This window comes from Trichosurus vulpecula, chromosome 7 (genome assembly GCF_011100635.1).
Source record: "Trichosurus vulpecula isolate mTriVul1 chromosome 7, mTriVul1.pri, whole genome shotgun sequence".
NCBI classification, from domain to species: domain Eukaryota; kingdom Metazoa; phylum Chordata; class Mammalia; order Diprotodontia; family Phalangeridae; genus Trichosurus; species Trichosurus vulpecula.
This window is the reverse complement of record NC_050579.1, coordinates 57,176,498-57,197,068: the sequence shown is the minus strand read 5'-3', so window position 1 is coordinate 57,197,068 and position 20,571 is coordinate 57,176,498. Positions and strand designations below refer to the sequence as shown.

The window sequence follows — 20,571 nt, the reverse complement described above, 5'->3', positions numbered from 1 at the left end:
AAATAAAATATAATTTAATTAAAAAATTAAAAACTAAAGAAAGTGAGGGAAAAAAGACACTTGTCTATTTTGTACTTTAAAAAAAAATCAAGATTAGACATATTAGTCACCTGACAAATTTTGCCTATTGGTATCAGTTTCCCTGCTACCAGAAGGAGAACCTGGCTCTGCATTATTGTTCTCTGTCCCTCCAATAAGTGGCCGCAAATGGCTTATAGATACTTGCTCGATAAATGATGTGCCATACTTCCGGAAGTACCACCATTCAAATATCTGTAACAAACAGAAAATAGTACTTAAGACAGATATGGTCACCACACACACAAAAAGTCAAATTGAATTTTTTTTTAAAGTTGTTCCCATATAAGTCAATATTTTAAACCAGTTCTTGTTCTAAAAACAAAGCCAAATATAGCATCTCCCAATAAAATATACTAAACAAAGGAACATCTCCTTTGCTATTAACCCAGAAGATACTTAATCTATGAAAACTTCAAAAACAATAAAAGTAAGAGCTGTATTTATTTCACCCCCCAAAATTTAACTTTTAAATAATCTAACACCTATTTTATATTGCACTAATAGTAGTGTATCAAGATTAAGACTAAGAATAAAATAATGTTGAAACAGCTGAGTTATTTTTTAAAAAGTATGAATTCAGAACAGTTGGCATTCCACATTGAACACATTTATAAAACACAGTAGTCACAGCTTTCCTGTTTCTATAGGATAACAAAAGCAACAAATAACTCCAAAGCAAAAATCTACAGGTAAGCCATCACAATGCTTTATACTCTAACGCTAAAGTGCCTTTTATTCTGAAAATGACCAAACTAATTTTATAAAATTACACACACACACACACACACACACACACAGAGGATAACAGAAAGAGCTCCTAGATTTAAAACCCAACTCTGCTATTTCACGACCTCTGGCAAGCCACAACTTTCTTGGCTTCAGTCCTTAACTGCAAAAGGACGACGGACTAGATGACTTCTCAAGTGTCTTCCAGTTCTAAATCTATGATTATATGTATATATATGAATGTTCAAAGGATCTATGATTTCTTTATCACATGGAACTCCAAGTATGGGAACTCCCTTCACTACTGAGATGGTAACTGATCTATAACTTAATAGATACATTCTAAGGAGTTGTCTGAGGCACACACAGGTTAAAATACCTTAACCAGGGTCACACAGCTAATCAAAGTCAGAGTTAGGTCTTCTTAAATCCAAGGTCAATATTCTATGAACTATTTTGCTATCCTACCACAGATTCCATATACTCACATTTTAAATGATCAATTTTCTTTTTTTTCATATCAATATCTGTATTATACATAGCATATTTTGATAACAGCATCTTTTATAGTTTATTTTTCTTTTAATTTCAAATTTTTATTAAGATTTTATGTTGAGATGTTTCTTTTTTTTAAATTAATTTATTTATTTTTAGTTTACCACACACGGTTCTACATAATTTTGAGTTCCAGATTTTCTCCCCTCCCTCCCCCCTCCCTCCCCAAGACGGCATGGAATCTCATATAACTATCATGTATAACTTCGCATTGAATTAATTTATACACTAGTCAAGTTGTGGAGAAGAATTATGACCAATGGAATGAATCATGAGAAAGAAGAAACAGAACCAAAAAAAAAAAAACAACCCAAAAACAAAAGAGAAGCAAAAAAGGCGAGCATGTAGTGCGCCTCGATCTGTATTCAAACTTCACAGTTCTTTCTCGGGATGAAGATAGCATTCTCCATCGTGAGTCCCCTGGAGTTGTCCTTGCACCTTAGGTTGCTGAGAAGAGCGAAGTATGTCAGGGTTGGTCCTCACAGAATCCATATATCTGTGGCTGTGCACAACGTTCTCCTGGCTCTGCTCCGCTCACTCAGCATTATGTCATGTAGGTTTTTCCAGATTGTTACGAAGTCTGCATCATCCCCATTTCTTATGGCACAATAGTATTCCAAATGATCAATTTTCTACATCTTGACTGCAGAAATTTAACTACAAAAGACTCCCATTTATATCTATATATATATATATATATATATGTATTTTATATATATATATATGTATATTTCTTTCAAACAACCAACTGAAAAGACTCTCTTCTGCTAAATGTGATGTTTTCTTTTATTTAAAAAATAAAGCCTACCCACAACCAAAATCACAACTATTTCTTAAACTTTTGATATAACCACAAATACATCAAGTAGATAGATGTCTGAAAAAATAAAATCTTCTAAAACTTCAGGAATTTTTTTTTTTACTTTAGTAGGCATTATGAAAAATGTTAGACAACCTCTAGGTTTAAGCTGTCATTTTCTAGCACACTGCAAACAAATTCATGTAAATAAATACAACTTCCCATTATCTTGATAGCCCAAATTAGAAAACTTGGTACCATCTTTAATATTCTTTCTTCCTCACCACCTACTTCCAAATACTTGCAAGTACTGTCAATTCTACCTCTAAAACATACTCCATATCCATCCTTTCATCTCTATTAATTTTGACTACCATTCAAGGTCAGGTCCTAGAATACTAAAATAATCTTCTAAATGGTCTCCCAGTTTTCTCCTCCTATGTTTCATTTTTCACATGGCTGTCACAATAATCATCCTAATGTGTACGTCAGCTGTCCAAAACACTGCTGCCTAAAAATATTCAGTGGCTTCCCAGTGCTTAGAAAAAAAAATTCAAACTTTTTGGCCTAACATTTAAGGTCTTCCACAATCTAGCTTCAACCTGCTCCACATATCCATATTTCAACCAAATAGAACTCCAAGCTATTTCCCAATCTCATACTGTTTTCTTTGCAGCAGTACATTCATTTAGGCCTTTGCTTCCATCTTCCCCCACGCCTGGAATACGTTCTCTCATCTTCTTCATCTGTTTAAAATCCTTCTCTTCTTCCAAGGCCCAGTTCAGGTGTCACTTCTCTATGAAGCATTTATGGATTCCTTCTCTCAACCCCAAAGTGATCTTTTCCTCCTTAAATTTCTCAAAGTATTTTATCAGGATCTTTCTTTATTACACCTTGTAACATAATTAGTTGTCTATATGTCTCAACTCTTCTACTAGTTGATAAACTACTAGCAGCAAGACTGCGTACAGAACTGGAACTCAGCTTGGCTCCCTTTCTTCTACCATACTACAGCTGTTCCATGCTTGACCTGAAATGGCTTAATTCTAATTCTATTCCTACTGAGACAAAAGGGAGTTAATTATCACAGAATGTGGTCCCACTTTAGTGTCTTCCTAAAAAGTAGGAAGAAACTTCTTTAAAACAGAGAACATTTCACAAGTAAAAATTGTTCATGAGACATGAAAATTAAAATTTGATTGCTTCAAAGTCAGGAAAAACAAATTGTCCTTCACCAAATGAACTGCCGATGATTTTTTTTTTGCAACAACTACATTATAAAATGTTGGCTCCTACTGCTTTTTAATTACTAGACTGGTGTTATATTGTTATATTTTTTCATAACCTAGCTCAAAATATGTAAATACAAGGAATTATTAAACACATGGTCTTATATAATGAATACTAATTTACAACATGTAGAATGAGAATTAAAGATATCATAGAAACTTTACTTGACTCTCCCCTCTTTTGCATGTTTAAAAACCCATCGGTTTTAGGAACAACCTTTAGCTGTATTACCTGCATACCTAGAATTAGAACAAAATAGATTTAACTCTGAATAAGACTCATGTTTTTATTTAACCCTGCCATGGAAAGTTTATGTAAATTTCCCTTCTTTTGCATATTAAAAAGCCACTGGTTTCAGGTACAACCTTTAGATATATTTTATGCTTGTCTAGAATATTTTTAACTACAAATAAAATCTACAAATTATTTCATTTTGAGGTTTATATTTCACATTTAGCTTTTACCCTGGATTCCTTAATAATGCACAAAAATGAATCAAAGTAATCCATTTCTTATGACTAGCTTTTCACTTTAATTCAATGGTCAGTACATTAAAGTTACTGGGAAACATCTGTTACAGCTAAACAAGCACCAGTATTTCTACTACAGCCGGAGAGCACCCCCTAGAGAGGAGAAATAAGAAGAGTTCACTAGCATAAGCATGCTAAGCTCCTCCAGCTTTGTTCAGATTTTTACATTCACAATTTACTTTCCATCATCTGTTTTTCAAGATTTGCACTAATAAATGCACAACATGAATGAAAAAAAAATACAAACTACTTACAAATATTAGTCCAGATATTAGCGATGATGTTCCTGTTAGTGCCACATAGAATTTTGGAGTCAAAGAATTTAAAAATGTTGTCACTGCAATGAGAAAATAATGTCCAAGTGAAAAAACATTCAAGTTCTGAGATATGTTTAATGAGCATAATAACACAAATGTACATATAAATAAGAGTTGTTAATGCAGGTCTCATTTTTAAAAAATGGAAATTCCAAAAAGATTACTTGAAACCAACAACTCCCATTTTGTTACCACTTCTTATGCAGAATTAAAATCTAATCTTCTTAGAATTTTAGGTCATTAATTTGTGAAATTCCAATAAGCATTACAAAATCAGGAAAGTGCTTGCTTTTGTGAAGAACACCAATAACCTCAGTCGTATTCAATTATATTTACTTTTCTAAGTGGATGCAGACCTTACTAAACTTGGGTCAGATAGAACTTTTACCAGAGACACCAAGTCACTCCTTAATTATTTTGCTGAGGTAAAGATTTATTTTTTCAAAAGAATGATGAAGTTTGACCTAGAAAATGGAGTAAATGAAATCAGGAACCATTGGTTCTGAAAAACTATTCCTGGGTTATTGTTTAGAGAATCAAAACAACTCAATAATAAAGGTAATAGAGCTCTGAGGATGACTTTGACTTTGGTTCTAGACTCACGTTCGAAATGATGAACTAGTCCACAGGTGGAGAACAGAACCTAACAGTCAAAAGGACCTAGAGGGCTACCTGAGGCCGCAGGTTCCCCACTCCTGGATTAAACATTTACTTCAGGAGACAGCTTTAAATTAAAAGTCAAATATATGTAAAAAATGAGAGAGGGAAATCTGTTCTCAGAGCATACTGCAAATACTGAGTATGAGTACAGGAAAGTGAGTTGATAAAACCACATTCATTGAACTTTTAACATAAATGATTTTATTTCATTCTCTGGTTGCACCACAGAACAACGTTTGCTGGACTCATTTATTGTTTGTGGTTCTGCTTATTTCTAGAACTACATCACACTACTGCCCAGAACAAAGAACAATAAAGACCAGCAGGAACCTCAGGAAAACAACTTCTTGGGCAGCAGGAAGGAGTCTTTGTTCTTCCATCTGTGAGTCTTGTTTCTAACATGCCCTGCTTGGAGGGTCCTCCCTCCTCCACTTCAAATGTACTCGATCTTCACCAAGACCTTCTTGTCATTTTCATTTTACTTTCCCTTTCTACCTGGCATTACAATTTATGCTTTATTATTACAGATTATGTCCTATCCACAAAGGCAAAGATCACTTCTGACTTTTCTTTGTATTGACTACAGTACCTTGGTCCAAGCCTATGATTTAATTTCCTCTACCAAAGAAAACAAACCACCCAGTAACCAGTTGCTCAGCAACTTACAGTCTTAGAGAGTTGTTCAGAGCACTGAGCAGTCCAGCGACTTGTCCAGGGTCACACAGGTAGTATGTTTCATTGGTAAGACTTAAGCCCGCTTATCCCTGAAACTGAAGTCTGCTCTCTAAGCATCATACCTTGCTGCCTCTCAAAATAACTCCTTACAAGGCAAGAATCCAAAGATTTGGTGCTAAAAAGATGCAAACAGACCATTATATATAGATGAGAAAAATCGGGCCAAAGAAATGAAATGAGCACTCACTGAGGCAAGGAAGTGTTCAAACCCAGGCTCTCAAACTATAAATAGTGTGCTTTCTACAGTATCCAGCTACCTTTACACAGAACAGGATTTCATTACATGTCTACTGAATGAACTTCCTGACAGTACGTGCCTATGGAACACAAAAATCACTAACTTCGTTACACTGTTGCAGTGGAGTCAAACTCAGAGAGAAGAGTCTTAATCCATCTATAAGGATCCCGTAAGCCTGAATGTTGACTTAGTTTTAAAATGTAATGTTGTGTATGTTTAATTGTATTTTTATCTACTTTGTTAAATACCCCAATATTTTAACCTGGCTCAGGAGCTCGGGGGTTTGCCAGTGTGACACTTCTGGTTTATGGCAACCCCCCCGAGGGAATCTTTTAAGAACTGGTGTGACATCAATCCTTCGAGTCCCCCACTCCCACGCCAACGAGCGGAGGGAGAGAAATCAGATTTTTGCTGATCAAAAAAATTTTTTAAAGAGAACAGGTGTGACACACACTCCATTCTCTTCCCCCATCTAGCCACAGGTGCAATACAATAAATACATGGTGTCCCCAAGATTTTAAGCCTTTCTATCTTAAATTTAAGCTTTAATGCGGATTTAAGTGTAAACCTGCACAAAGATCTTTTGAAACAGTTCGTATTTATTAAGCTTCTGCTACGTGCAAAGTTCCATACTAGGTGCTGGGCAGATAAGGTCAAAGAACACCCCAAAATTAGTTTCTGCCCAGTATCCACCAAAATGCATCGATGCCAGGCACTGTGTGGGGGCCGTGGGATCCCTTCACCTCTCCCAGCGTCCTCACGTGTAAAATGGGGATGCCTGACCTGAGAGGCTGCCGCCGGACCATGCCAGGAAGGTACGGAGGGTAAAAGAGCACAGAGGGAGGGTCGGTAATTCTAGGCTGTGCTCTCGGAAAGTGGAGCGCAGGGAGGGAGGGGGAGGAGCCTGCGTCGGCTCCGCCTCGGCTCCCGTTTGACAATCAGCTGCAGGCCGGGGAGGGGGGGAGGGGGGGAAGGGAGAAAGGGAGCGCCCCCTTCCCTTCCTTTCCCTTCCCCTCCCCTCTCCCCCCTACCCCACCTCTCCTCCGCCCCGGGACCAAGGGGCCCCGCGCCCGCCCGCCCCCTCCCTCAGCCCACCCTCCTCCCCTGGGCCCCCCGCCTCAGGGCGGCCGCGGCTTCTCACCCGCCGCCAGGTTCTCACACAGCCTCAGGGGCGCCCTCAAAGCGTAGAGCAGCCCCATGCCGGCCACGACCCACAGCGAGACGCCGGCCCCCGCCAGCGCGGCCCGCAGGCGCTGGGCCCAGCCCGCGCACGAGCCGTGGGCCTCGGGAGGGGGAGGAGTGGGCGCCGCTGAGGCCGCCGCTTCGCCGCCGTCCGCCATCTTGCAGGTCCCGCGGACGGTCGGGAAAGAGGAGGGGGAGGCGGCGGCGGGAATCCTGGGATAGCGGCGGACCTGAAGGCAGAGCGGGCAGTGATGGGGAAACCTCAGGGAGCCGGGGAAAGACGAGATGAGCCCTCCCTTCCGGCCCGAGTCCTCGGGGAGGGGTTAGGGGAAAGAGCCGTCTACGTCCCTCTCTGTTTGTGGACCAGACTGGAATTCGCGTCCCATTCTGGGGAGTTGATTCTTATTAGCAGGGCCTTTGCTGATATTGAATCTCCATTGACACTCTCTGCCCCGCCCCCATTACTGTTCCTTAATGAGAGGCGGAGTAAGCAGTGCTCTGCACCGGGGGCGAGAGGGGTGGTTATCGTGAGCCCCGCACATCGGGAGGGGTCACTGCCAGTCGGCTGACATGAGATTTGTAGCTTCTGTGCTACTATGAGAAGGGCTAGGGCGCATCAATGCGAGGAGAAAATGAATGGCACGGAACTGTCCGAAACCAACATGGCCTTCCGGGGCTCTTCCGCTTCGTGCCCTTAACGAACATGGCGCAGCAGCCCACGGAGTTTCCGGAAGGCTCCCCACCCCATACGTCGGGTTCAGTCATCCCGCTTCCTTCCCGGCTTGCTTCGCGCGAGCCGCCGGGCTGGGCCAGAGCAGCCCAAGATGGCCGACTTCGAGGATCGGGTGTCGGATGAGGAGAAGGTAGGGACCGGACCGCCCCTCGCTTGCCGCCACCCACCACTGGCGACTCGCTAGGATGGGGGTTCGACCCGGCTGGATCGGGGCTTTGATGGGGGGCCCCAGAAAGAAAGACCTGGGCGGGGCAGGGCAGAAGGCGGCACTGGGAGCGCGCACCTTGTCCGGCTTTTCCCCCGGGGGCTCCCCGCCGCCTCTCGGGGGCCGCAGTTCCCCATTCCTCCGCTTGCCTCTTCCCGGCCGGGCTCGAGCCGCTGCCCCTCCCTGCGGCCACGCACCCGCAGTTTCCAGAAAGCCGGGGGTCTAGTCTGCTGAAAACCGTCCGTGGGCTTTTTAAAATATGGGAGGAGGGAGGAAGTCCCGACAAGTCACGATACGACACTTCTTCCCCCTCCCCCCTTCCCGTTTTCTGCCCTCCCCTTCACCCCATTCCACTCTCCGAGTTCTAGGCGTGACAGGGGCTTTTTCTGGGCGAGTCACTTCCTGGTCAGGGTGGCTGCCTTTTATTTATTTCCTTTTTTTTCCGCTCCTCCTTTCTCAGGAAGGACTGAGACTGTCGGGACTCCTGCTCGACTGGGCGAGGCTGTGGGTGCCTGCCCTCAGGGAGCCCCGGCCAGGCTCCCCTTCCCGGGGAGCCCAGCTCCGGACCCTTGCGAGGTAGCTCTGGAGCATCCTTTTTTTAAAAGGTGGAAAGCGGACAATTTTCGGTGTTGTTGCCGTTCTTGTCAACATCTAGTAAGTTTGAGGAGCCAGACGACCCTAACCGCTGTTTATCTCTCTGCTGGCCGGGTCCTAGAAGGACGCCTTTCGGCTGTTCGGTGCCCGGCCCGCTTTCTGCCACCTTTGACTCAGCTGTTGAAATTAACTGAATGTTTCACTTGCGAAAGTGTTGAGGAATTTAAATACATGGTACGGCCGTGTTACGGGGTGGACGGAATGAGAGCTTTCTCCAAGAGTGGCTCAGTCCCTGGTCGATGCCGATTTTTGGTCAGCGGTTTTAAGATAGGTTCTGCAGTAGGCCTCACGCGTGTTGTGGGGGCTCATTAAATACAGATGGGTATCAAAAATGTAGAAGATTAAAAAGTTGGAATTGGTTGGGTTCCGTGGATGGACTTGTGGATGGACTTTTCAATAGTAGAAGTTGAATGGATGCTAAAGACTTAAATCTTTAAACTGCTCTTTGAGCACCAAGTTCTCTTAAACTGTAAGTCATTAATAAAAAATTTTCCAAACCCCGAACAATGGCCAACTTAATTTTATGAAATAAGAATTACAGCAAAATTTCTGTGCAACAAAAGGATTTGGACATTCCTGGATTCTGTTGTACACAAAGCATACTCTGTGGTTTAGCATTTTGCTGTGTTTTGTCATATTGGGTAAGTCTAATTCAGCAAGCGTTCATTAATCAGTTACCAGGCACTGGAAAGTGTTAGACAATGGATATAGTCCGTATATCCTTTTAATTAAAAATGGATTGAGAATCTAAACTGACAATTTAAGGAAATTCATTTGATAAGAGCAAATCAAAATGTCTTTGGATATACTATACATATAGCATACCATCTGTTATTTATTTTTAATGGAGAATGATTTATAAGGATATAAACCAGCGAAATTATTTGTTATATGAGATCATTAAATAAATAGGTTGACAAATATTTAAATTAATGGTTATTCGTGAAATTTTAGTTGACAGAATCTCAAGAGTTGAAAGGATTGTCAGAGGCCAGTTAATCCAACTTGTACATGAGCAGAATCCCTCCTGCACTATACCAATAACTGGTCATCCTGCCACACCTGTGGTTATAGGGAATCCACCATCTCATTTAACTTTAGGATAGCTTTAATTATTAGGAGATTTTTCCTTACATGGAGAATAAATTTACTTCTTTGTAATCTCCTCAAATTGCTCCTCTGCCTACTGGGGCCAAACAGAACAAGTGTCATTTCTCTTCTAGGCTATACCCTTCAAATGTTTGAAGACAACAACCATGTCCCCTCTTTCTTTCTCGCCATAATTTTGCCTAAGCTAAGGAAATATTCACAGTTCTATCAACTATCCTAAGATAACATATGTAAAATAGTGATAACAAATCCATAGAACTTATCTCACAAGATTGTTGTAGGGTCACAGGAAATATTTGTAAAAGGCCTTGCAAGCCTTGAATATGTGTGTCTGACCAAACCAGAAAATGACTGAACTACCACCTCCCTAGTCCTAAACATTTGCTTCTTAAAGCCATCTAAGTTGTATTAGCTTATTTGCCTGCCATATTATTTGTTGCTTCTTGAGTTTGAAGTCTTATAAAACTTTCTGATTTTTTTTTCCACAGGAACTGACATCTATCAGTGCTTCCCTCATCTTGTACTTGGAAAGTTTATTTATTGAATTCAAGTACAAAATTTTGCATTTATCCCTTATATTGTTAGGTTCACCCCATATTTTAACCTGTCAGGATCTTTTTGGATTTTGACTTTGCTACTCATTGTGTTAACAAGTGCTCCTAACTTTGTATTAATTGCAAATTCCACAACAGATTTTAATATCAGAACTGCTTCTTCCCATCACGAAGCATATCTCTGTTGTCGAATTTAATAATGTCAGACTAAGCAAAATATGATTCATACCCCTTCCCCCCAAACTTTGTGGTGAACTCTAAAATGAGTAGAAATAGCTTTTGGATTAATTGTGTTATATACCCCTCCATTAGTATGGATAATTAAGAAATGACTACTAAGGTTCAATTCTAACAAATCACTATGATTTTGATCTAGATTTTTTATATCAGTGCATAGCTAGCTGTCATGTGACTTTCATACCTTGTAACTCAATTTCCAAGATCTTTTTGAAAATATTTCATTTTGTTGTGTGAGTAGGAGACTAGGGGTTTTTTTTTTCCCTGTAAGTTGGAATTTTTGTGATGGTAAAAGATAAAGGATTTAAAGAGTAATTTGTACTCATTTGCAGAGAAATAACTGTATTGCACCAGACACTGTGCCATACATAGAGATTCTCAATAAATATTTGTAGATTGAGCTGTAAAGACTCCAGAGCCTCTTCCCACACCATACTGTATATATGGTACACCATCAAGCATTTTATCATATTAAATGGCTGTTAATAATAACTAATTATTTTCCCCACATCAACCCTGTTGGTGGAGGTAGGTAATAGGCATTGAACACAAATTTTAATATCAGCTCCTGAAAAGCAGAGACCCTTTGAAAGATATTTGTCTTTCTCACCAGTGCCTAGCATAGGGCTTGCTTGTCACACAGTAGGCATTCACTAAATGCTTGTTGACTCTCATGTTCAATTTTATACAGAGAACTGAAAAGATTGAATCACACACAGCTGCTTGTTCTTAGAGCTGGGATTTGATTTGAAACTATTTCCACTAAACTCATTCATTGACCAGAGGAAATATTGCAGGGCATACTTTGTAACCAGATAAACAAAGCTTTCTTTCTATGGGATATAAAATAATATTGTTATAAAGAACACTTCCCTGTAGTATAGCAAGATGTATTAGAAAGAACCATCTTGGAGTCAAAAGATCCAAGCCCAAATCAACAAACTTACTAGCTGTAGGTAATTAGGTGGCGCATTGGATAAAACGCTGGACCCAGAGTCAGGAAAACCTGGGTTCAAATCCAGCCTCAGACACATAATAGTTGTATGAGCCTGGGCAATCCCTTTAACCTCTTCCTCAGTTTCTTCATCTGCTAAATGGGGATAATAATAGCACCTCCCTCCTAAGGTTGTGAGGACAAAATATTTGTAAAGCACTTTGCAAAACTTAAAGTGCTATATAAATGCTTCCTACAGCTATTTATAGCTATGATCTTTAGCAAATATCTGAGCTGCTAAGTTTCCTCATCTATTAAGTGAGGATTCTACTGTCTTACCCAGCAGGCATTTATTAAGTGCTACTATGTATTAGGCTCACAGTGTATATCCTTACTAAAAATTTTTAAAGTTTTGTTCAATTAAAATATGCATAATTATTTACACAGAAAAGTCAACAAGGTCTATCTTTGGCCTCACTGTAATCAGTCATACTCATTTTAACATTATCTTTCCATTTTAAATTATATTCTGAGTCCAATGAAATGGAAATTAAGAAAATATTATTTGGCTAGTATGTTTATGGTTGTTAATGTCTTAAAGTTGATAAAAATATTATTTATTTAGTCTTCTGTCTGAATATGACAGAATTGTGTTGTTAAAACTGATTAGAAAAACCAAGCTAAACATTTTGAGCCCTTGATTTGTTTTCCAGTTTTTCTTTGCAGGAAAATCAGAGTTTTCTGATCTGTTTCCTCTTTTGAATTATGATCTTACCTACATTTGATTTGGTGTAGATCATAAACAAAAGGTTTAAGAGGGGTGGGTTTGGGGAGGGGGTGTTGAAAGTAGAGGATGTATTTTGTCATTTTGTTTTCACATCATATTTATTGGAGATTTCCCTTTCTGCCTCCCCCATCAGCAAACTTTCCCTTGTATCAAAGATTAAAAAAGAAATAAGAAAAAACACAATTCAGCAAAACCAGGGATTGTTTTTTGTAATAACAGCATGATAACGCTGAGTATAGTTTTATTACTTTTTGCCTTTACATAATTTGATTTTTCTGAAATAAGCACTAAAATATTTTCCAAAATAGAACTTTGAGATTTACTGGTGGATGGGGGCTTCTCCTTACCTTGTATGCATTTATTTGAAAAAACTAATGAAACCAGTGAGTCTCTTCAGCTGTAACTGCCGAAGTTTTTATGCCTTTAACAAAGAGGAAGTGGGCTCTTTCAAGTTCTGCATTTTTACCTGAAATGGTCATGATCTTTTCGAATAAACCAGGAAGCCGAAAGTGCAGAAATCTGCAAAAATGCTTCTAGTCTTAGCCTTATAGTAAGATTCTTCAATACATGATTTGCCAAAATATGTGAAAAGCATTTTTTCAAAAGAAGAAATGCAAACTATCAGCTGTATGAAAGAATACTGCAAATCACTCTCAGTAAGTGAAATTTAGACAACTCTGAAGTTTCACAACTGTCATATTCACAATTTGACAAGATAAAAATGATATGTTAGAGGTATTGCACTGATACTGGTGCTATGAGTTGTTCTCTCTGTTTTGGAAAACATCCTATGGAACTATGCCAGAAAAATCACTAAACTCTACACAGTCATACTAACACTGAACTTACACCCAAAGGAGGCCAAAGGCAAAGGGAAAGGTCCCATATGTACAAAATATATATATATATAGCAGCATTTTTTGTGGGAGTAAAGAACTGGAAGCAAAACAGATGCCCCTTGACTAGTGGCATAACAGATTATAGCATTTAGCATTTGAAGATAATTGTGACAGTGTAAGAAATTAGGACCATGAAAAATTCAGAAAAACTTGGCCAGATATATATGAATGGATGAAGAACAAAGTAAGCTGAATGAGAACAATTCACACAACTACAATAACGTAAAAGAAAACAAGAATGTCTTCAGCGACTTTGTAGAACTCATGATGAAACATACCTCCTTTTGGCACAAAGGTCCTAGATTAGGTGCAGAATATGGCATGTGTTGTCAGATGCAGCCTGTATGTTGGTTTATTTTACTTAATTAGATTTCTTTATTACAAACGATGGTTCCAGTCATTGATAGTAAGTTTTTTTAAATCAATTTTGAAAAACAGTAAGATATCACTTCTGCTCTCTCATGTGATAATGAACATAATTCCTTAGTTCCAAATATTCTGTATAGTAGGGTGAATACGATAAAACACTGTAATTAAAATGCTTGAAATAGGCAAATTTATAGACTATGTATACTAAATTGCCTATTTCCACTTTTTATAGTTTATTTCTTGATATAAATGTATGACAACTTTAAGTCTGAAAATGACTGACTAGCCAAAAAATAAATACCTCTGACTGCTTTAGCAGTTCTTCTCTGTTCTCACTGTTGTTCCAAGACAGTTGTTAATGGTCAGTGTGTTGCTTTGAAATTTAGGTGATGAAACCCTCCTTAAAACAGCTTTTGAAGCACTAGTTTTTATGCTGTCAGGTGAAAATAAATGGCTATAGATCCTCCATGATTTTCTTACCTATGAAGTATTAAAGAAAAATACCAGAAAAATTTGTTGTGAAGTGAACTTTTGTTTGAGTTTTCTATATTCCCATTGAATTTTCTGGAAGATTGGAAAAGTAATCTGACTGAAAAAAATGTTGTTCTGGGCATAATAATATTACTCTAGGGTTTCTGATCTCATCAGTGTGGATGTTCCTTCCAACAATGTAAGGTCACAATTTATGCATGCCAGTTCAGCCTTTTAACCCATGTCCACGTCCCACTAGAAATTCAACCAGTGGACCCCATCCACCTAGCGTGCTGCAGCTGTACCTCTTTCTCCTCACATCCAAGGATATCACTGGACTACAGGAATCATCCATTGATTTCCCCTTGATTTTTGTCATGTGACCAGACCTTTTTTATAATATCCTTTACTCCTCCTTCTTCATTGATCCTTATCAGTTGTATGTCACAGCCTTACACCCATCATGTGTCTCTCGATTACCTTCTGGATAATACTTAATTTTTGTTAAAGGCAGTTGAGGCTCTATTTCAGTAGTTCTGGCAAGAAGTGAGAATCATTGTAACTGGGGTTATTGTCATGTAAGTGGAGAGAATGGAATAATGATAATAAGAATTAGGCTTCTAGGTGGTTCAGTGGATAGAGTGTTGGACCTGGAGGTTGGAAGACTTGAGTTCAAATCTAGCTTCATACTAACTGTGCAACCCTGGGCAAGTCATACCACTCTGCCTGCCTCAGTTTCCTCAACCATAAAATAATAATGATAATAATAATAGTACCTACCTCCCAGAATTGTTGTGAATTTCAAATGATTTATATTACACTTAGCACAGTGTCTGGCACATAGCAGATGCTTTATAAATGGTAGCCGTGAGGTCGATATTGTTCGGAAGGGGGTAAGTTTAAGAGAAAAGAAAATGAGTTCTGTTTTGAACGTGTTGAGTTTATAATGCCTGTGAGATGTTTCAGTTCAAAGTGTCCATTAGGCAACTGATAGTGTGCGATTGGAGAGAGAGATAATATGGATGAATATACCTGTGTGGGAGACATCTGTACAGAGATGATAACTGAACCTATGGGAACTGATGAAGTCACTGAGAATAAAGCTTTGACTTGCAAATCCACAGTGAGAGAGTACAGTATAGATGATGGAGTAAAAGAGACAGAAAAGAAGTGGTCAAAGAAGGACCAGGAGAACAGTATGCAAGAGGACAGGGTGGTTAACATATAAAAACTGCAGAGGGCTCAGGAAGGATAAGGACTGAGAAAAAGCCATCAGACGTGGCAAACAGGAGATCTCAAATAACTGGCGAGAGCAGTTTGAGTTAGGGGAAGTCAGAAACCAGATTGCAAGATATTGAGAAATGAGAGAAGTGGAGGCAACAAGGGCAGATAGCTTTTTCTACATGTTTAACTGTGAAAGGATATAAAGATATAGGAGATATTTGTCTGAAAACCAATAGCATATGCACCTTGGATGCTTCTCAGGTATGTCCTCAAATACATCTGTGATCTTATCATTGTGGATAGGCCCTTCAGCAATTCAGCCCCACTACGCATCTGTGCCAGCCCATCCTGTGCAACACTTATCCATGGTCTAACAATGCTACAGCAGGTATTGCCACCGGAGGTCCTCCTCCTGCATTGAAGCGCATTTCTCAGTTTGTTCTGGTATTATGAGGATACCAATGGAGCACACAGACTGTCCATTGCTCATCTTTGCCTTTACCAAATCATTAGCCCATTTTTTTTTCCAGTCATACACTTGTTTGATGCCATCCTTTATGCCTGTTCATTGTGATTCCTTATTTATGTATTTCATTCTGCTCACATCCATTATGCATCTTTCTCCATTGCTTTCTGAGTGATACTCATTTTTAATGCTTCTAAGAAATGAAGTATCCAGTATCCACTTAGCAATAGATTGTACTGGTTATAAACTAAGTGGCATAATCTCTTCTTTCAAGACAAAGCTTAAGTGCCTTCTTCTACATAGAGATTTTCATGATTCCCCCCCACTCCTAATACTAGTGCCCTCCTTTGCAAACTACTCTGCTTTTAACTGTTTTGTATTTGTGCTTAGTGTCTTTATTATGTATATACTTACATATGTGCTTCTCTCCCCCATTAAAATGTAACCTCCTTGCTAGTAGAGATTTTTTTATTTTGTGTACTTGTATCCCCAGGATTGAGCCTAGTGCCTGGCACATAGTAGGTGTTTAATGAGTGATCATTGATTGATAATTCGAAGAGAATGAATGACCAACCCATCCAAAAGTATTTCGCTACAGTGCCTGCAATATCTGTCGAACTTACTTCTTTTGGTTAAGACTTTAAAAGTCCCTATAAAAATTAAAATGTTATTTGAGAAGGTTAGATTGCCAGATTAGCTGGCAATTCACTCAACAAAGTCTTAGGGAAATAAGACACAATTTCTGAAAGTTTTGATGAAATATTTAGGAGGAAGCCCCCAGTCAGGGTATATTATAATGGCAGTTCTTTTACATTGGTGGACTAAAGTGACTGCTGAGGCTCCTAACTCTGAAATTCTGTGACTGACCTCGGAGGTAGGAATACTCAGGTACAGATTTTGCCTGTTGTTGTAATGTATGTAACAATCGACATGTCAGCTATTAAAAAGCAAATGAGAATGTTGTATGTTGTCCCTGATCTGCTTAATAGAGAGGGGCTATGTTTACTAAGAGTAGTTAGGATTTGAAAATGGTATTAGGCAAGACCAACAACATGTTAGCTGTTAAACTGTTAGCAGAGTATAGGCTTACCACGTAGACTGTGGCAGGGGTTTGCATAGGATGTAATCATTTTGGTTCTGAGAATATCCTGTTCTAATTGAGTAGGTTTAGAAACTATTTAGGTTTTGTTTGGTTTGTGCTGGGTAACAGTATGTTTTGAGTTATATTTGATACTGATCCTATCTGTATGGCTACTTCCTCCTCTGGTGTAGGCTAGAATGCCTCCATGCCTTCTTATTTGCCATGGCTTCTCTAAATTTGTTCACATCCTCCATTTGCTAATTTGCTAGAGGCCTTTTGGTTCTTTTAATGTTGTCTGGACACCAGTGGGATACTTGGGCCTTCCATGTTCTCCCTCACTCTTATTCTATGACTAGCCTACTTTTACAGTTATTCTTAATGGCATCCTTTTTTACACATTATCGTTAGAAATGTAAATAGGCTGCAGCGCATTACCATACATCTTTACATTAAGATCATGTGTTCTGTGATTCACAGCATTATCAGGAAAATGTCGGTGTTAAAAAAGATTGGCTTTTGTAATAGCGAGTAGCAACTGCCAAGCAGTTTTTCAAATGCACTACACCTCTATTCTATCACTTTCACCTATTCAGTTATGGAACTAGTTACCTGTCTGCAGTGTTTCTCATGCGGGGGAGGACCAAGATGGTGGGGTAGATTGAGATTTAGCCTCAGCCAAGAAGGTATTTATTCAAGTCCCATAGATGACTTTATTGGCTCCCGGTCACCTCCACAGTGAAATAAAACCCTCTGTTTGGTGTTCAAAGCCCCTCACAACCTGTTCCTATCTACCTTTCTACTCTTTTAGACCTTATAGTCCGCCATCTTCAGTCCAGTGACACTCTCCTCCATGCTGTTCCTCTAAAAAGGATACTCTATCTCCTGATCCTAGACATTTTCACTGGCTCTCCTGCATGCCTAGAATGCTCTTCCTCTGTGCCTCTTGGCTTCAAGTCCCAGCTAAAAGTTGGGAAACTTTTCCTGATCCCTCTTAATTCTAGCATCTTCCTTCTGTTGATTATTTACAGATGTCATATGAATATATCTACATACAGGTATGTATGTGTGTGTATATATGTATGCACATACACACACACATATGTATCTTGTTTACATGTCTCCACCCACTGCACTGTGAGCTCTTTGAGAACAGGGACTGTCTTCAACATTTCATTGTCTCCCCAGTGCTTAGCACATTTTCATCTTGGAATGCCCATCTCTTGAGATGGCTTTGCCTGGTTGTGTGTCTTGCAAAACATTGTTTAAAGTAGTTTAACCCTCTGCTGCCTCTCTTGCTTTTTGTGACATGCAATTTCATCAGTTTTGGTAACTCCTAGTGTAGAAACTATTCCATGGTTGTACATTAGCAGGTCACATGGTGTGCATGTAAGAGGCAGACAATAAGAGGCAGAGAGACAAAGAAGTAAGACTTGGGTCCAGTTCTTTTTAGCTCCAAAACTGCCACTTCTCACCCCCATCACCAGGCTGCTGCTTTGTGAGAATGAAAGTCACACCTTTTATCCTAGTTTCTAAATTCTAAGTAAATGTGATTATTATCAGCATGATGCTCCTTTTAAGTGTATTAAGGAGCTTATCCACCAATAGCTAGCTGTTAACCGAATAACCAAAACATTTCCTTCATTAATTACATGTAGCTACATGAGAGACCCACCTCAAACCCAAGTATTGTCAGGATAGCAAAAATCTCTACAGGTGGTGCAAAGCAAACTTCTTATCTTGTGGAAACAGAATCAAAGGGTAGAAGGTGCAGAATCAAACAATGAGAGGTATGTAGATAGAGAAGTGAGAGCATAGCTGTTTGGGAGAATGATGAATCTGCAGAATTATTTACTGATACTTTCAAAGGCAAAACCTCTGAGGCTTATCAGCCTTCTCCAGAATATTCAGAGAAAGGTAAAATATTAACAGATAATGTCAAAAATTATATAAGCAAGTAGTACAAGCCTTTTGTTTTTCTACCTAGAAGGAAGCAAGATTTTTCTTCATGTCTTTAAGTTAGCAGTACTGATCTAGCCACAGACTCTGCAGTAATGTCAAGCTTTCCAGAAGTATAACAGAATAATACAGGCCTAGGGTTCTGTTTCCATATAAATCATCATCATCGTCATCATTCTTAATGCAGTTCAGATTTATATAAGGCTTTGAGGTTTACAAAACACTGTCCTCTTACCAATCCTGTTGGTAGTATAAGTATATCCCTGTTTGCTAGGCAAGGAAACTGAGGTTTGGGGAGATTGGGACTTTCCCAGGATGATATAGCTAGAAAATGCCAAAATGAAGACTTTTCTTTGACCAATGGTTTTTTTTGTTTTTATTTTTTACCATTTTAAAGTATTTTACCAACTTTTTTTATTCTTTTGCTTCTCCATCCTACCTTCCAACAATGATGCTTTAGCTCAATTATCTTAATAGATTTTTATATTGAAGATAATTCAAATTTATATCAGTTCATATTTTTAAGATAATCTTTAGAATTCAATAGATACCATGAGGGGCAGAGTGAAAAAGTGTGCAAATAGTTTAATAGATTTCAGGATGTGCTAAATGATTGCATTCCTATTTTATAAAAGGACTGAAATCTAGAAATTTGTAAAATGACTGTTTGGAACTTAAAATATTTTTACATAAAAACAGCATTGTAATTCTGGTCATGTTCAGCGTAGCCAACATTTTGCTAATATTAATCTTGAGGAGAATGGGGTAGGATCTAGCTCAGTTAGCAGGAGTGGGCTCCCACTTCATCATCAGTCATGATGTTCCAGCATTGGGCAAGGAAGGGCTAATGGGACAAGTGTAAGACTCTAGGGGGCAGTAATGAATTAAGTACAGATTCAGAGCAGTCAAGCCCTTCTAATTACTGTTGTAACCAAATATTTTGCCTCTCCAGCAAGAACACAGTCTTAGATGATTCAGCCACTTCTTTTATTCTTGTTTACTACTTTTTGTGGCAGTGTGATATAGTGTAAAGAGCAGTGGTCTTAAAAAGTCAGGAAAAGCCTAGGTTTGAGCATATTGTCTCTCATAGACACTTAATAAATAACATTTGTTAGTTGTGACCTTGGACAAGTCACTTACCTGCTCAGAGACTAATTTTCACCTATAAAACGTAGATAATACTTGTAATACTTTATTTCCCGTGGTCATTATTGGACATGTATGGCATGTTTGAATTGTTATTGCTGGGGCCGTCATTGTTGCTCTGAAACTCAGTGGTATATGGGGAAAGAATTCTTTATATTTAAACATTTCCTTTAGCTGCTTCCTCATTTAGTGAACTGCTTTATGTTTTATGTGCTTTCCATGGGCTACCTTAATACACTACAATATTTTCTTGTGTTGGACACAAGAAGGGCTTGGTTGACCTGTTTTAAGCTGAAGGAAAAAGAAATCTATTGTTAGGTGTAAACTTCCAAAACTCACAGAACTGGTTTTGTAAGGCACCCAGGGCCACTGATTATGTCTTCCTTGGACTCTCCATCCTGCCAAGGCCTAGGAATCTATCTCCCTCAGATAGGCATAACTGTCTCCCTCCCTCATGTACTTCCCATAAACGCAGTTGCATACATGTTCTTATTTTATTTGGGAAGCTGCATTGTATAATCTCATACCAAAGCCCTCTTTTCCTCTGGATCTCAAGACTTTCTGGCCCGGTTTGAATGTCGCATGTATCTTTGAAGCTTTTCTCTCCCCTTTCCTAGTTTCACTAAAACCCC

At 39.1% G+C, this 20,571-nt stretch overlaps 2 protein-coding genes across 4 annotated transcripts in view; one reads left to right on the top strand and one right to left on the bottom strand.

The window, feature by feature from the left end:
• Nucleotides 1-7,287, bottom strand: part of ST7L (suppression of tumorigenicity 7 like) — an 83,977-nt gene extending 76,690 nt beyond the window's left edge. For 2 of the 3 annotated variants that reach the window (XM_036767202.1, XM_036767203.1), the window contains exons 1-3: nt 7,073-7,281; nt 4,236-4,318; nt 111-273 (exon numbers count right to left, since the gene is read on the bottom strand). In XM_036767202.1, the coding sequence (XP_036623097.1) occupies nt 111-273; nt 4,236-4,318; nt 7,073-7,271 (445 nt within the window). In that variant the 5' untranslated portion in view covers nt 7,272-7,281. Of the gene's footprint in view, nt 1-110; nt 274-4,235; nt 4,319-7,072 lie in introns of all 3 variants that reach the window. The other variant, XM_036767201.1, reaches the window with a different exon arrangement.
• A 600-nt stretch (nt 7,288-7,887) lies between these two features.
• CAPZA1 (capping actin protein of muscle Z-line subunit alpha 1) overlaps nt 7,888-20,571 on the top strand; it is a 42,611-nt gene continuing 29,927 nt past the window's right edge. Inside the window, exon 1 of the mRNA XM_036767205.1 lies at nt 7,888-7,976. Within this exon, the coding sequence (XP_036623100.1) occupies nt 7,938-7,976 (39 nt within the window). The 5' untranslated portion in view covers nt 7,888-7,937. The remainder of the gene's footprint in view (nt 7,977-20,571) is intronic.